Consider the following 17781-nt stretch of genomic DNA (forward strand, 5'->3'; position numbering starts at 1 on the left):
CTTTATCTACTTTTTCCGTGTGGCCCTTGAGGCCGCTGAAACGTTGATTGCTTCACAGTCTCGAACCTAGAAGTCTCATTTAATTTTAGTTTCATTTCGGGAATCTTATCTAGATGGCGATGACGATTGTCCTTTGCATTTTTTTTCTAGTGTTCAGTTTTACCTTCGTTCATCAGGCGGAACGGTGATGTCCTGACAAGATAAGAGCAAGGGAACTGATGCTTACCTTTTCTAGAAGTTTTACATTGGTTGCGATTAGTTGGATATGAGGTGTAGAGCTATAATTGTAAATATTTTAGATGAAGTAACATACCTACATGAACGTGAATGAATGTCACACATCCTGATCGAAGCAAAGCAAATTACATAACTAAAATTAACCCTTTCAGCAAGCAACGTCTATGGACATTGCCACATTAAGCGTCAATTACACTAATATGTTGCTTTTGGTAGCTCTAGTTACCAGCTGTCACCTTTATTTTACTTGACAATAGAGTCCACTGACAATTTTAGAGCAATTGCTCTAAGTGGCTAGCTTGAAAGCGTTAATTATAAAATAAAATCGTAGGGACGAATTAAAATGTTAACGCCCAAGGTGAAAATTATTGGACATATACCTATCACTTTTCACATCACCCCTGAGAAAATGAGTAGTAGGTACGCACTTTATGTTCCCAAATATGTACCTAGGCAAAAAAGGAAATAATTGTATCCTAGAACAGTAAAGTGCATTATCTTCCCGCCTAGCGAGGAATAAAAATCCCCATTCCGAAAGGGTGATATGAAATAAAGCCTGACAAGATTTTATTTGACCCTGAAAGAGTGTCGCTACAAACCGCTTTCATATGGCAATAATGTGCGGACGTCATATATAATGGGGACAGCGTGTACTGGTTTCGCTTTAATATTTGTAGAAAATGAAAACAGGGTTTTAGAGAATCAAAGTTTAATAAGCAAGGTTTAAATACTCGCCTAAAATCCATGAATCTTGTGCCTTTATCGAAGTCGTCGATGTTTATTTTCTTTTTGCGTGGGACCTTGTTTTATACTGGTGTCAATGATGTAACGGCCTTCTTATTTCTATAAATATTTTTCACGGCAGAGCTACAGACACCTTAAATAAGAACAAAAAATAAATTAAGCTAAATCGAAACCAAATAATCAGTACAGGACAACCGCACTATAAATTGTCAGTACCGGACATGTCAACAAACGATTTCGGAACATTGTTATCGAAATACTGTGAAATCCTTCATCCTTTTTTGTTGTTAGTAAATTATCACCTTAAGTATAATTATTTTCACTTTTTTAAATATTATTTTGGGCAAATTTGCGATGAAACCGTTAGAAAATTGAAAATATTTACTTCTCGTTTACATCACTGACATACAATGACTTTTGACGATGGGTGTCAAATATTAATCCTTGCCAGTAAAATAAATTAGTTCAACTGAAAATCCGCAACGTGGCGAGGGTCAAATAAAAACTTGTCAGGCTTTACGCATGTTGCATGTTTGCCTATTAAACCTTGTTGCTATGTAACGTAACCTTTGTATACAAACCATTTCGATACCGAATAGACAAAACATGTTTTTTCGATAACGTGACACAAGTCAAATCACTTATGGCGTAACCTTCTAAATTTCCGTGTATATTTTTTAGATTTAAAACTAAATTATTAGTGTAATTTTCTAAATTTTCGTATTGATACTTACATTTTAAAGCGTAAATAAAATCGTAAAGTGTTAAGAAAGTGCCAACAAAATGCCTGAAGAAGCTAAAGGTGACGACCAAAATAAAAGAGTAAAACTCAATGTAAGTACACAAACTGCTAGATATCTTTAGTTTAAAACGGATTTTATGTAATATTGATGAAATAAATGGTTCTTTTCCAAAAGTACTTAGTAGGTACCAATGCGTTTCATAATTAATGTATTTTTTGGCTATTGGCTGGAGCCTGAAGCGAAATACGGAGATCTGAATTTTAGGCGAAAACGTTACTCTAATATAACTAATGTACTGCTACTGAGTGCCTAGTCTACAAAAAATGTATTAATTAATATGACGACGGGAAGATGCTAAAATCTAGATTGGCGGTGATAAATTACACTTAAGCTCCATATTATTTATGCAAGCCGAGACGATGTTTAATCTTAACATGATGATATATTTACATAATTATCAGTATTGCCACTCAACAAAATAAGATGATACCTATCCCCTAACCCTAAGAAAGGGTGAATCAGGAATCTCTAAGAAACCTCTAAGTATCGCATTTGGCAAATGTTAATTACCTAAAACTATTAATTAAATTAAGCGTGGACATAAAACTAGACATTATAGGCGGAACATCATACAATCCACCAGTTTCAATCCTAGGCCACTGTAAAACCGATTCACAGTAAACGTTAGATTAACTTATATGGCAAATAAATCACGGTGACAATAGATTCAGATTTCTTTATTTCATGATAAAAATTACACTACAAATTTGCTACATGTCAAAATTATGTTTATCTTCTCATCATGATCGTCAAAATATAAATAGTTATTTGTTATACAAGGGGGCAAAGTTGTATTTTACCGCCGAGTGTGGAATTGAAAAACGAGCAAGTGAAAGGATTCTATAGTTGAACCACGAGCGAAGCGAGTGGTTCGAGAATAGAATCCTGAACTTGCGAGTTTAAAAACACACGAGAAGTAAAATACATTTGCACCTGAGTGTAACACAAAACTTTTCCCCTCACTATAGCGAGGAAACTACAACGCAAAAAATGCGTTTATCACTGCTTCCAGTAGTTCCACAGGTGGTAAATCATCTTTATTACTAGATTCACCTACTTTTATCAAGGTAGATTTCTATGAGCGTTTTGTTTCGTCAGCGTTTGTGCCATTCGGCTACGTACCAAGTAATCACTTGCGCCTTCAGGTCGAAGGCGAAGATGAATTGGGCGAAGGCGAGATGGGGCGTAAGAAGATGAAGCGGTTCGTGATGCCGAACGTGCCGAGATGGTGGCAGCTCAAAGTCATACAATACGCGTAAGTGACTATGTTTTATTTATTATACATACAGACATACATACAATCACGCCTGTATCCCATAAAGGGGTAGGCAGAGCACATGGAACTACTAAAGCTTCAAGGCCACTCTTGGCAAATAAGGGGTTAAAAGAAAACGAAACTGTGGCATTGCAGTGACAGGTTGCCAGCCTCTCGCCTGCACCACAATTTAACCCATATCCCATAGTCGCCTAATACACCGTTTTATCATACACCGTGTTTTTTTTTGTTTTCCGTTAAATTCGACACGCAGTTAGGTTCATCATTAGGAACCACCTTGTAAGTGTATCGTTTTTTGTAAAATTGAAAAAAAAATTGTTTTCGTTTCCATAAACGGATTGATAAGTGTGAGAGGACCTTAATCATAGTATTAAAGTAGATAACTTTCATAAGTTAAGTTTTCTTTTATTGGATACATGGGTAATTTGATTTGTGTTTCTTGTCACATCTCTACGTATATTGACAATCCTGCACTAACTAAGGTTTCTGTTTGATCCAATGGTTGACTGGTAGAGAATGCCTTAAGGCATTAAGTCCGCTATTTGTACAATTTTATGTCGTGCAATAAAGTCTAAATAAATAAATAAAGTCATTGTCAAGTATGTCAAATACTAAACACATGTTAAAATAAATAACATTAGTAAGTGGTAAGGGATGCCACACACGTGTTAAGTAATTAATTTTATTTTTTAATAATTTGATAACCGTAAGAGTTAAGAGTCTAGTTTCTTAGAGAAATTGATTGTATTTGAACTAAACAATCTTCTCTTAAAGTTAACGGCATTCAATAAAAACAAGGTGTAGTTATAGAGCCTAGTAATAATCCTATATCCCAATGGTGTTCCAGACATTTACGCCTTCTCCTTTCTTCTTTAAATCTTCTCCTTATCAACTGTAAGGTGTGAGGAGGCGCCGTAAACTTTCGGTAATTGTGTCATATATGTACTTGAAAATTTCGACCCTTGCCTCCGTGACCGGTTGGCTAAGTGGTTTGAGCATCCGTGCCTATAACAGAGTACGCTGGTTCGAATCCAGCATCGGACACTTGGAGGCTTTGGTCATTTTTTCTTTGTATATGACATTTATTTCAGTTTAACTGTAAGGTGTTCCTACAAATAAATGTAGCCGCCCATGTCATGGGACGAACGCAGAAGCAGCGCTCACCAGTTAATTCTTAACACGGGCGAAAAAGAAACGTCTGCTAACGAATCTCCACATTTTTATAATATTAAACGAAGAAATGGAAAAATTCACTTTTCCGGCGATTTGCGAAGTCCGGCGTGACTTCCGTGCCTCAATTGAATCTTCATGAATTGCTTGAGAGCTATGCACGGATGGCAGAAGCTGTGAGTTTAAGTCTCGGAAGCGTACATTTTTCATATTTTTTCCTTTGATATAAAAATAGTTGATAATAATTGATGGAATCAAAAAGAACCTGCCTATTGGCTGAAAGCGATGGGCTATGTGATATCAAAGTAATTATCTAAGAACTATTATTTAACAAGCCGAAACGTCTACGAACTATTCATATGGATGACCAAATGACCATAATTCTTAGAACAAATGAAATTATCCTCATAGAAAATAATTTAATTTGTATTTTTAGTAGACATACTACTATTTTAACTATAAACTGAAATAAATGTTATATACAAAGAAAAAAATGACCAAGGCCTCCAAGTGTCCAAAGCTGGATTGGAACCAGCGTCCTGCGCAGCGTGCTGCAGCGTCAGCGTTTGTGTCATATACTTGAAAATTTCGACCCTTGCCACCGTGACCGAATGGCCGAGTGGTTTGAGGCATCCGTCGCGATAACGGAGGACGCTGGTTCGAATCCAGCTTTGGACACTTGGAGGCCTTGGTCATTTTTTCTTTGTACATGACATTTTTATTTCAGTTCAAATCACCATAGTACCGATTTGTTTACGCCATATAGATCATCTATGCGTCGTAATATCAATATCTTGATCACAAAACAAGGTTAGGTTCGGCAAAAATAATCGGCTAATGTATGTTTTACGATCACCCGTTTTATAGATATTTTAGAACGTATTCAGAGGATGAGAGATAAAGATATAACTTAATACCGACTAGTACCGACCGAAATACTCATTTATTTAAGTTGCATTCACGAACACTACAAAAATTAAGTTTTAATCAGATGTACTCAGTCGTTTAGAAATACCGTTTCTAATCCATACTTACTTACTAATATTATAAATGGGAAAGTGTGTGTCTGTTTGTTTGTCCGTCCTTCACGGCAAAACGAAGCGACCCGAGCGACGAATTATCGTAATTTTTTAGGGTTCCGTAGTCAACTAGGAACCCTTATAGTTTCGCCATGTCTGTCTGTCCGTCCGTCCGTCCGTCCGCGGATAATCTCAGTAACCGTAAGCACTAGAAAGCTGAAATTTGGTAGCAATATGTATATCAATCACGCCAAAATGTTTTATTAGGGTACCCCCCTACATATAAAGTGGGGGCTGATTTTTTTTTCATGCCAACCCCAACGTGTGATACATCGTTGGATAGGTATTTAAAAATGAATAAGGGTTTACTTAGATCGTTTTTTGATAATATTAATATTTTCGGAAATAATCGCTCCTAAAGGAAAAAAAAGTGCGTCCCCCCCCTCTAACTTTTGAACCATATATTTAAAAAATATGAAAAAAATCACAAAAGTAGAACTTTATAAAGACTTTCTAGGAAAATTGTTTTGAACTTGATAGGTTCAGTAGTTTTTGAGTAAAATACGGAAAACTACGGAACCCTACACTGAGCGTGGCCCGACAAGCTCTTGGCCGGTTTTTAAGCTGAGATAGTTGAAGGGATGGAGAGTGACATACACTAGTTTTTGTTTCTTTCTAACGCGAGCGAAGCCGCGGGCAAAATCTAGTAATATATAATCGTAATAGAGAAGATATTAGATAGTCGTTTCCTTTCGTTAGTCGGGCAAAATTGGCATTTTGGCTTACCACTCTGTTATGATCTTATGATTAAAAAAGTTGCTTATGGTATGACTCTCATATTTATCATCAGAAAAATTGTTTTGGCAACAGGCGAAGGCGTGGCAAAATAGATATAGGCCTGTGTTTATAGTTAAGACAAGTTATCTTGTTATGAGCTTTTTGTCATATTTTGTCATCATTTTAAGATTCATCACATGACACGTGGCTAATTGACCCCTAGTTCAAATTGAGAATTCAACAAACAATGAAACATTGATAAGGATGTTTTTAGATAGATAGAATGAATCAAATTAAAAAATATATGAAGGATACACAGATAATCAGCTGTTTCTTTTCGTTATATTGACAAGTACCAAATTAGGAAGCAGGAAATTTACAAACTCAATGGAATAAACACGATTTTCAAGGTACCTACGTCCCAAGACGATAACCGTAACTACATATATAGGCATTACTAAGTAATATGTACAAGTGTGTCTAAAAATTTAACATTAGGTACTTATAGATACAAATAATTGGTAACTTAGTAAGTTCTTCTGCAGTTAAGATTGAAAATTTCGGTTGCACACAAGTTTTTCAAAATATGCCCTTATTAGTTTTAAGACGTTTTAAGGCGTTGTCCATATTTTACATTTGACTGTTCATATTATATGATTAATATGTTCTTTACTTCCTCGTGTAAAACAAGTGAATGGTAGTCGCCGCATCATAACCATAATTACATTTGTACCACGAAGGTCGGCTGATGGCATCCGGCTGACCCGGTCGCGACGTTGGCGCCATCCAGGTCACCCCCACCTACAGGACTGCACCTAGGCCTATCATATTTACTCAGCTACCGAAGCTGCAGCAACATTTACCAATAGCTTAAACTTATATTGATCGGTTCAATAAAAGCGCCAGTTCTTTGGAAGCAATCAGCCGCCAATTAAAAAGAACTATGCACGGCTGATTCGAAGTCTAAGTGTCGATAGACGGTGAAAGCGCAAATTACCCGTGAAAGGTGTCAGGGCAAGATTAATGTTCGCGTGTTTACGTGGGGTGTGAGGGTGGGTCGACAGTCATTGCACCTTCGGTCGCGGGGCCGTGCAGTGAGCCATGCAGCGGCAAGCGTCGGGGCCTGCGAGCGAGGGGTCGTTCTGGACGACCATTGAACTGCTGGCCGGGCGGGACCGGCGCCGGTCCGCGGGAGATGCGGAGTGCGCGGCCGATCTCCCGCTGCCGCCGAGGACGGCGTCCTCTCTCAGGTGCTTGACCAATTTTTTTTTTATTATTATAAATGGGCATACTCATGGCCACGAACCAGTTGAGGCGAAGACGTGACCTCCGTTATAACAATATGACGGAATTTGATTTACTGCCCGATTGTTTAAGCTGCATCACACCTCATGAAGTAATAAAAATAATTTATCGGATTACATCACGTTATATTCATTTAAAATATTTACCTACCGATATTTTAGACATTTTACACTTAGGGCCAGTTACACCAAACCGTCTGTCACTGTTAAAGCATTCGTTAAATTTTATTGTATGGGAAGTTTCATAGATCTCTACTGCGTGACGATGATGAGTCTGTCAAATGTGGTTAATGCAACTGGCCCTTAGTGATTATTTTGAGTACTTCAAGTACAGTGTGTAACATCTTATTAAATATTAGTATTATATTATCATTATAAAAATTATAAATATTCAATTAGACATGTTGAAGTAATCTCAGTTTTATCAAACATTGTTTATATTAAATTTACGCATGTTTTGTACCTATTATGTCTGCACACACCGAAACCACTTACTTCATACGCATGTCAATCGAAAAAAGCTATTCGTACTTATCAGCACTAAATTACTGAAATATCGTTTTATCTCTTTCACGTGACTGGTGATTCTCTCAAATGCCTACTGGCTACCCATGATAAAGTTATTTGTTTTACTAGGAATACCTACTGACTACCCATGATAAAGTTATTTTTCACCTCACTAGCTCGGAAAGGACTTTTTTATTCTTTAAAAACAGATCGCAAAATCGCATTTTATCCACAAGAGTGCAAAGAATATTTGAAATCAGAACGTGTCATTAGTTACTTTTTTAAATATAATTTCTTGTAAAGGCATGTCTCAGACAGGACAATTTTCTCCCTGTGCTTAAATTGTCTTAACAAATCATGTGATGCGAGTGTAAAAACAATTTTATATCGGATTATATCCGACTAAAAACATAAAATTCAAACAATTTTATAACACGATTTTACCATAAGACACTCGAAATCGTACAAGAAATTGTATTTTTGACTCTCCCATTGTACTCGTACTTATTCAGAACGCTTGTCGCAGAATGTTACTTAAGGTAAGTAACATTGCAGTCTCAAAACGCGTGAAACGGAACGCACCCAAATATACTTACTCGTATCTATTTTTATTCTTGATTCTTAATTTGAAACTTTTGTGGTGTCGATCGGTGCATCGTGGAAATTGTAATAAACGCAAATTGACTTTTTTCTGTGCAATTATGTTCCAGTTGTTTTTATTGCGTGTTTCCTCGCTTTAGTGAGGTGAAAAGTTATGTGTTACACACGGGATGCAAAGTTATTTTACCTCGTGTGTATTGCAACACTCTCTACGCTCAGGATTCTATTTTTGAACTACTCGCTTCGCTCAGGATTCTATTTTCGACCCACTCGCTTCGCTCGTGGTTCAACCATAGAATCCATTCGCTAGCTCGTAGTTCAACCCTAGAATCCATTCGCTAGTTCGTGTTGCAATTCCACACTCGGTTAAAATACAACTTTGTTCCCTTGTATAACAAATAACTATTTGATAAATCTAGTTAATAACACTAATATATTTAACTAAAATTCCCAAATTGAAAGGGGGCTCCTTTCCATTGTAGAATTTTCGCTCCTGTAGCGTCTTAACACATTTGGTTCTGTTTCATTTAACCGCCATAATGTATATCGTTGTTACCAAGCCAAGAGATAACGTTAACAATAAGCGATTAATTTGCTCATAAACATTTGCTCATATTCAATCCTTGGATACAATCGCTTTTTAAAATAATTATACTTAATCTTATTTTACCACTTTTTGGTTGTAGAGCCTTGGCTACGTACGGGGATTAAATCATTTAATATGTAGAGTCTGTTCGAAAAGAGAAGAGTCCTGGAATTTACAGGGCCCCAGACTCTATAATATTCTAGTAAGTTATCCGTAAAAGTTTGACATATGCGTTCATGAAACTAAATATTAGTTTATTGGCAAGCAACTAATAAAATTATCTAAAGTCTATGTAGGCAATAAAACAGCTATATAAAATAAATCAATGTATGTGTATTTTACGTGAGTATTTGCCGAATAACCATTGGCATTGATCGAACAAGTAATAAAATGTTTGTGATTTATGATAATATTTTTGTTTTGGCGAGTTTCCTCAAATTTTTAGCGAGAAATTTGATAAAGATAACATATGTTTTTCAACCACTATCTGTTTACTTATGAGTGTATTGAAATAGTTTAAAAGTCACGATATTTGTGTTGTACTTAAATGTTTAAAATGAACTGTGAGTGATAGTCTGATAGTGTTCCTTTAATTCAAGAGAACCGTGACTCATACGAGATTGACACAAAAACAAAGTGCACACGAGCAGGTTTCAAGATTCACTTACAGTATTTTAATTCTTAAATCCTTTCAATTGATATGACAGAGTGGTATTCTGTGTCAAGTTTTATACAACCCGCTGGAAATGATTTTGAAAAGATAGCAGTCCAACAATTTTCATACACAATATAAGCGTCCCAGCGGTGCGACTGAACATCCGCGAACGTGTTTAGCGGTATCTAGACTAATATGTACTCGTAGGAAAAATTCTTATTAAAATGTAAATGAAACGGGAATCTCAGGGAATCTACTTTGTCAAAAAATTTATCTGTTTACGTAAAGTCACCGGCATAAATATGTGATGATTTCTATTCATTAATAACGTCTTGTTTGAAATGTCATATACGAAAATGTTAGTTTGACATTAAAAGCGACAAGGTATAGAAATCGTCACTTATTTTTATGCTGGTGACTGTACCTACTCCACAAGCAGACTAAGATTTAGTTCTGCACGGGAAGCATGGTCGCGCGATAGACGATAAAATATCAGGCCGTCCCTATCGCACTTACAAATAGTGCGATAGGGACGGCCTGCTATTTTATCGTCTATCGCGCGACCATGCTTCCCGTGCAGAGCGCATTTGTGATTTAGTTGTCATAAAAAATATATGTACAGGCAGCTGCAGAAAAAAGTACATAAAAGTCTGTATGCAAACTTGATATATAAATATAACTGTGCATTAAAATCGGGAAAAATCGCCGACCTATATTTTAAAAAATCAGCTAAAAATAAAGCTTACTAAAATGAACAAATAGGTATATTAATATTATCACAGTGTCCGAGAACTAATGGTATGATGATAACGACCACCAGCAGCGAATGTGCCAAATATTTATGTTAAACTAGTACTGTAGTGCGAATGACGCAAAGTTAATATTACGTGATGTTACGTACACTTAATCTTTTATCATCGAACCACTTTTGAACTTTTAGCTTTAATAGAACTTTACAATTTACATAACAATGGTAAATACTGTAAATAGTGACATAATCAAAAAGGAGCGTAAATATCAGTATATACAGAGTGGGGCCTGTAACAAAGGCAAAGAATTGAACTCTAGGCTATTTTCCTTATACTGATCAACATTTGTTCGGCGACTTTTAAAAATAACTTGTATTTTGATTTTTATCACCTTGAAAGTTTTTTCTAAGAGGTAATGTATTGCGAATTCTGTTAAGTCTAAAGTGTGACAGACAACGTCAATGACAACAATAATGGCGTACATTGAAGCTAATATTTATTTTGTAAGAAAAAATAAAAATTTAAAGACTTCATAATTTTTAAAAGTCACTGAACAAATGTTGATCAGTGTAAGGAGAATAGCCTACAGTTCAATTCTTCGCCTTTGTTACAGACCCCACTCTGTATACCTATATCAAATCTTGCCATCCCCTTTACAAATTTGTGTTTCTAAATCACGCAAAAGGGTTTCGACTTCGTATATTCAACCGTGTAAATCAACCACAACCAGTGACGATTTCAATTAATCACAATAAATACCGCACCAAGGTTATTGACCTTTCCAAAGTCATTTGAATCACCCCCGTATATGTTTGTATAGAGCTTTGCAGACTTTTCACCGTTATTCCCAATACTTAACTATTCCTACTCCTATAGTGCGACTCTTAGTTATGAAGGCGTTGAAAGAAATTATGATATTACAGTGACATGTTGCTAGCCCATCGCCCACACCACAATTGGGCCATTTTTTTTTCAAAGTTGTTTTTTTTGTGTGGTTTCCACTCAGAACCACGAGATCTTTAATCCTAATAGGAGAAAAAAAGTGTCCCAAGGTTTTTTTCCCATTCCACCGTTACCATTTTTTTTCATACATTTTGTATGGCGGTTTGAAAAATACATGGAAATCTTGGGACATTTTTTTTTCTCCTATCTGATCCCGTAGCCGAATGGAATTTCCGCGACACAAACCGCCACCAAAACGCCGCCGAAATGTAGTCTGGCTCTGTCGCGCCAATACACAATGAACACATCTGGGTAGCTAGCCGAATGGCACAATCGCTCACGAAACGCTCACGAAACGAAGCGCTAGTAGATATCTATCTCAATACGCAATGAACACATCAGGATCGAAAAACTTCGCTGAATATGAATCGCGTAAAAAAATCCTACGTTACGAAAAGAGTGCGGCAACTTTCAATGAAATAGCCCAATTGCGCACTACAACCCTTATCCCACAGTCAAATTTCTACGACATCGTAGACACCCGACGATATGGGAAGCGGGTGGTGAAATTCTTTAACCGGTCACAACAAGGGGATCAACCACACCAAACCAAAGTGACATATATGGCACTGGTCCCACCGCGAGCTAGTAAACTATGAGCTATCGGCTATAAAAACGAACAAAAGATAATCACTCCCGTGTCAATCAAAAGAGACACGGCGATGTTTATAGTTACTCGCCCAGCGGTGAGCTATCCTTATCGCCGTGTCTGTTTTATTCGCACGGGAGTGCTTTTCTTTTGTTCGATTTTATAGCCGATAGCTTAGCTCGCGGTGGGAAGAGTGCATATATCACACATCAATTGATTCAGAAAAGCGATTTGTTATGCAGGTGACGGTAAAAGCCTGGCATGACAAGTCATCGTTCATGGAAATACAGTTCATCACTATTTACGAGGTGACAGTTGAAAATTGAAAGAAACGATTCGAAGCATCCTCAATGGGAGTGACTCATGCAAACTTCGGTTTTGAATAAAACAATCGAGTATCATAATTGCGTGGAAAGAAGTGTAGGTAATCACGAAGTGATTTTTTTTACAAAGACACGCGATCTGTTCAATTATTGGCGGTTATTTGCTTGTAATACAACTTGTAGTACAGATTTTCCTTAATTTGTAAGTAGTTATTTTCTTATAGATGTAGTATCAACCTATGCCCGTGGAACAATCTGGCTCTCTCCCGAAAGCGTACAATCTTTTGACGAAGTCAAACAATCAACATCTGCCGGCGAATCATGCTTCCAATTTTATCACTTATCAACGTGGATAAAGCATCCGTCACGCTTTAGCAAGTATGTCAGTGTGAGAGTGACAGATGTCTTATCCACGTGGATAAGTGATAAAATTGGCAGCATGATACGCCGGCTGGTGGTACTTAATAAGTTTTTCACCATACCAACTGGTAAAGGCTTTCTTTGCTATTCGAAAACAGATAGCTAAATTTCATTTTATCCAAAAGAGTGCAAAGTAATTTCGTACAAATTTTAACTTGATGTTTTTTTAAGCTGGCTGGTAGATTTTACCTATAAATGATGATTTTGAATCGTAAAAATGTTGTGTTTCACTCGGTGGCAAAGTTTGTTTAACCTTCGTACCTTGAAACCCTCGCAAGTCTCGCAACGCTCAAGATTCCACTTTTTGAACCACTCGCTACGCTCGTGGATCAATATTGGAACCTCTCTCTTGGTATCAACATTGGCAATGCGGTTAAACAACAACATTGCCCCCTTTTACTATTTAAGTACCTGAAATGTTACCCATTTTTAACCTGAAAGTGAAAGCACTTTCTCACACAGCTCGGTCTATTCCATGTGCCTACAAACGTTTAGTTTGTTATTTTGTCTAGTCAAACATAAAGACTCTATATAAATTACTTTCATTAATTACCTAAGCTTTTAAATTAAGCGGTTCATATATGTTTTTTGCTTTATCGTAAGAAAACGACAAAATGCGTTGAAGTTCCAAATTGTATGGAGTTTTATAAACAAACAAAGCCGCAACTCCCGTTTACCAAATTCTCGAATAATTCTGAGGTATTTTTATGATATTTTAATAGCCGAGTCAAAGTGCACAAACCTTTTCGTTATTAGACTTATATTGACCGGGATATAGACCTTTTTGATTTTTGTCGAGCTCCCGATATTTCGACGCAGTTGCATGCATCATGATCACGGAAAACGGATCACGGATCGTCTATATCCCGGTCAATATAAGTCTAATGAAAATAACCGTGAATCATTCAAAACTCTTTTCGTTATTTATTGCTTGTGTTTCACCGCCACTTCGACAAATCGGAAGTGTGTAAGTTTTATTCATGTTCTAATTTTTTTCGTGTAAATCTGTAAGGCCAATTTTTGTTTTGCTTAAATACAATACTGATTTTTAACCCCAGACGCAAAAACGACGGGGTGAGTTTGACGTGTCTGTCTGTCTGTGGCATCGTAGGCATCGTAGCTCCCGAACAGGTGAACCGATTTAGATTTAGTTTTTTTTGTTTGAAAGCTGAATTAGTCGGGAGTGTTCTTAGCCATGTTTTATGAAATTGGTCAACTAAGTCGCGGTTGGGGGTTTTTCAAAAAATAGTTATTTGTTATACAAGGGGGCAAAGTTGTATTTTAACGCCGAGTGTGGAATTGGAAAACGAGCAAGTGAAAGGATTCTATAGTTGAACCACGAGCGAAGCGAGTGGTTCGAGAATAGAATCCTGAACTTGCGAGTTTTTTAACACACGAGAAGTAAAATACATTTGCACCCGAGTGTAACACAACACTTTTCCCCTCACTATAGCGAGGAAACTACAACGCAAAAAATGCGTTTATCACTGCTTCCAGTAGTTCCACAGGTGGTAAATGATCTTTATTACTAGATTCACCTACTTTTATCAATTTTAAAGCAGTTAATTTGACTTTATTCAAGGTCAAATTACTTTACCCACTAGTGGATAAAATGCGTTTTTACCCGCTGATATTAAAGGACAAAACACGTGTTTTCGAGCTAGTGAGGGGAAAAATATTTTGTGGTTAGGTTATGTCACATGACTCACATGAGACAAACAGTGTCAATTTTACGATTACTTCCAACTTCATCCGAAAACCGAGATCCTTTAGAAATCTCGCGTATGACGAGTTATTATTAAAATGCCAGATTGTGCACGAGTCAGTGCGCGAGTTGACTCACTCATGAAGATTTATTTTTTAGTTTGTATTTGGGGCACGTATTCTGTGCACTGCGTCACACGTTGCGTAGGGAGTACTGTCGTCATGTGTAATTCGGGAACGATGTAAACACACGCTACTCACGCGACTTCGTAAACTTTTTTAAAGTCATCGCACTCTTAACAGTCTTTTTAATTTTTGGGCGACTGAGATGACTACGATACCCTACGGAGAGTGACAAATTGGTCAGTGGTCTACGCATCCAGGTTTTTCACGCCCGCCCGAGAGTAGGTCCTGCAGCTACAGGCCCTCTAGCCTAGAGTACATTCGTTGAGGCTCTGTAGCGTATCATAGTTATTATCCCTCTATTGTTATTCCGTATTGGTGCAGGACACATGTGTGTATTGTTCATAACGGAGCATTAGATAAGCACCTACTATACGGTTTGAGCAGGACTATGATTCACTCTTTGGACCTAAAGATATATTCCGGTCCAATACGGGTGTTAAAACTCGAATTTACATACTTATATCCGATAAGGCCAGGCCAGCCGGTCTATCATGCTTCCAATTTTATCACTTATCCACGCGGATAAGACAACTGTCACTCTCACACTGACATACTTGCCAAAGCGTGACGGATGCTTTATCCACGTGGATAAGTGATAAAATTGGAAGCATGATAGACCGGCTGGCCTGGCCTTATCGGATATAAGTATGTAAATTCGAGTTTTAACACCCGTATTGGACCGGAATATATCTTTAGGTCCAAAGAGTGAATCATAGTCCTGCTCAAACCGTATAGTAGGTGCTTATCTAATGCTCCGTTATGAACAATACACATATACACAACCTGTATGTGTCGCACCAATACGGAATAACAATAGAGGGATAATAACTATGATACGCTACAGAGCCTCAACGAATGTACTCTAGGCTAGAGGGCCTGTAGCTGCAGGACCTACTCTCGGGCGGGCGTGAAAAACCTGGATGCGTAGACCACTGACCAATTTGTCACTCTCCGTAGGGTATCGTAGTCATCTTAGTCGCCCAAAAATTAAAAAGACTGTTAAGAGTGCGATGACTTTAAAAAAGTTTACGAAGTCGCGTGAGTAGCGTGTGTTTACATCGTTCCCGAATTACACATGACGACAGTACTCCCTACGCAACGTGTGACGCAGTGCACAGAATACGTGCCCCAAATACAAACTAAAAAATAAATCTTCATGAGTGAGTCAACTCGCGCACTGACTCGTGCACAATCTGGCATTTTAATAATAACTCGTCATACGCGAGATTTCTAAAGGATCTTCGGTTTTCGGATGAAGTTGGAAGTAATCGTAAAATTGACACTGATTTGTCTCATGTGAGTCATGTGACATAACCTAACCACAAAATATTTTTTTTGAAAAACCCCCAACCGCGACTTAGTTGACCAATTTCATAAAACATGGCTAAGAACACTCCCGACTAATTCAGCTTTCAAACAAAAAAAACTAAATCTAAATCGGTTCACCTGTTCGGGAGCTACGATGCCTACGATGCCACAGACAGACAGACACGTCAAACTCACCCCGTCGTTTTTGCGTCTGGGGTTAAAAATCAGTATTGTATTTAAGCAAAACAAAAATTGGCCTTACAGATTTACACGAAAAAAATTAGAACATGAATAAAACTTACACACTTCCGATTTGTCGAAGTGGCGGTGAAACACAAGCAATAAATAACGAAAAGGTTTGTGCACTTTGACTCGGCTATTAAAATATCATAAAAATACCTCAGAATTATTCGAGAATTTGGTAAACGGGAGTTGCGGCTTTGTTTGTTTATAAAACTCCATACAATTTGGAACTTCAACGCATTTTGTCGTTTTCTTACGATAAAGCAAAAAACATATATGAACCGCTTAATTTAAAAGCTTAGGTAATTAATGAAAGTAATTTATATAGAGTCTTTATGTTTGACTAGACAAAATAACAAACTAAACGTTTGTAGGCACATGGAATAGACCGAGCTGTGTGAGAAAGTGCTTTCACTTTCAGGTTAAAAATGGGTAACATTTCAGGTACTTAAATAGTAAAAGGGGGCAATGTTGTTGTTTAACCGCATTGCCAATGTTGATACCAAGAGAGAGGTTCCAATATTGATCCACGAGCGTAGCGAGTGGTTCAAAAAGTGGAATCTTGAGCGTTGCGAGACTTGCGAGGGTTTCAAGGTACGAAGGTTAAACAAACTTTGCCACCGAGTGAAACACAACATTTTTACGATTCAAAATCATCATTTATAGGTAAAATCTACCAGCCAGCTTAAAAAAACATCAAGTTAAAATTTGTACGAAATTACTTTGCACTCTTTTGGATAAAATGCAATTTAGCTATCTGTTTTCGAATAGCAAAGAAAGCCTTTACCAGTTGGTATGGTGAAAAACTTATTAAGTACCACCAGCCGGCGTATCATGCTGCCAATTTTATCACTTATCCACATGGATAAGACATCTGTCACTCTCACACTGACATACTTGCTAAATCGTGACGGATGCTTTATCCACGTTGATAAGTGATAAAATTGGAAGCATGATACGCCGGCAGATGTTGATTGTTTGACTTCGTCAAAAGATTGTACGCTTTCGGGAGAGAGCCAGATTGTTCCACGGGCATAGGTTGATACTACATCTATAAGAAAATAACTACTTACAAATTAAGGAAAATCTGTACTACAAGTTGTATTACAAGCAAATAACCGCCAATAATTGAACAGATCGCGTGTCTTTGTAAAAAAAATCACTTCGCGATTACCTACACTTCTTTCCACGCAATTATGATACTCGATTGTTTTATTCAAAACCGAAGTTTGCATGAGTCACTCCCATTGAGGATGCTTCGAATCTTTTCTTTCAATTTTCAACTGTCACCTCGTAAATAGTGATGAACTGTATTTCCATGAACGATGACTTGTCATGCCAGGCTTTTACCGTCACCTGCATAACAAATCGCTTTTCTGAATCAATTGATGTGTGATATATGCACTCTTCCCACCGCGAGCTAAGCTATCGGCTATAAAATCGAACAAAGAAAAGCACTCCCGTGCGAATAAAACAGACACAGTTGCGCTACGTTCGCTGGACAAAGTAGGTACGGCCCGCGGGCCATGCCCGGCTCGCGAACGGTATGTGATATGACCATAGATGCTTTTTTGGTGTA

The 17781-nt window shown here is 37.4% G+C and overlaps 1 protein-coding gene across 2 annotated transcripts in view; it reads left to right on the forward strand.

Moving 5' to 3' along the window:
- Window positions 1–1503: 1503 nt before the first annotated feature.
- LOC125226918 overlaps window positions 1504–17781 on the forward strand; it is a 35624-nt gene continuing 19346 nt past the window's right edge. The window contains exons 1-2 of one of the 2 annotated variants that reach the window (XM_048131097.1): window positions 1504–1815; window positions 2930–3039. In XM_048131097.1, the coding sequence (XP_047987054.1) occupies window positions 1765–1815; window positions 2930–3039 (161 nt within the window). In that variant the 5' untranslated portion in view covers window positions 1504–1764. Of the gene's footprint in view, window positions 1816–2929; window positions 3040–7057; window positions 7277–17781 lie in introns of those variants that run through there. The other variant, XM_048131098.1, reaches the window with a different exon arrangement.

Source organism: Leguminivora glycinivorella, chromosome 6 (genome assembly GCF_023078275.1).
Source record: "Leguminivora glycinivorella isolate SPB_JAAS2020 chromosome 6, LegGlyc_1.1, whole genome shotgun sequence".
NCBI lineage: Eukaryota > Metazoa > Arthropoda > Insecta > Lepidoptera > Tortricidae > Leguminivora > Leguminivora glycinivorella.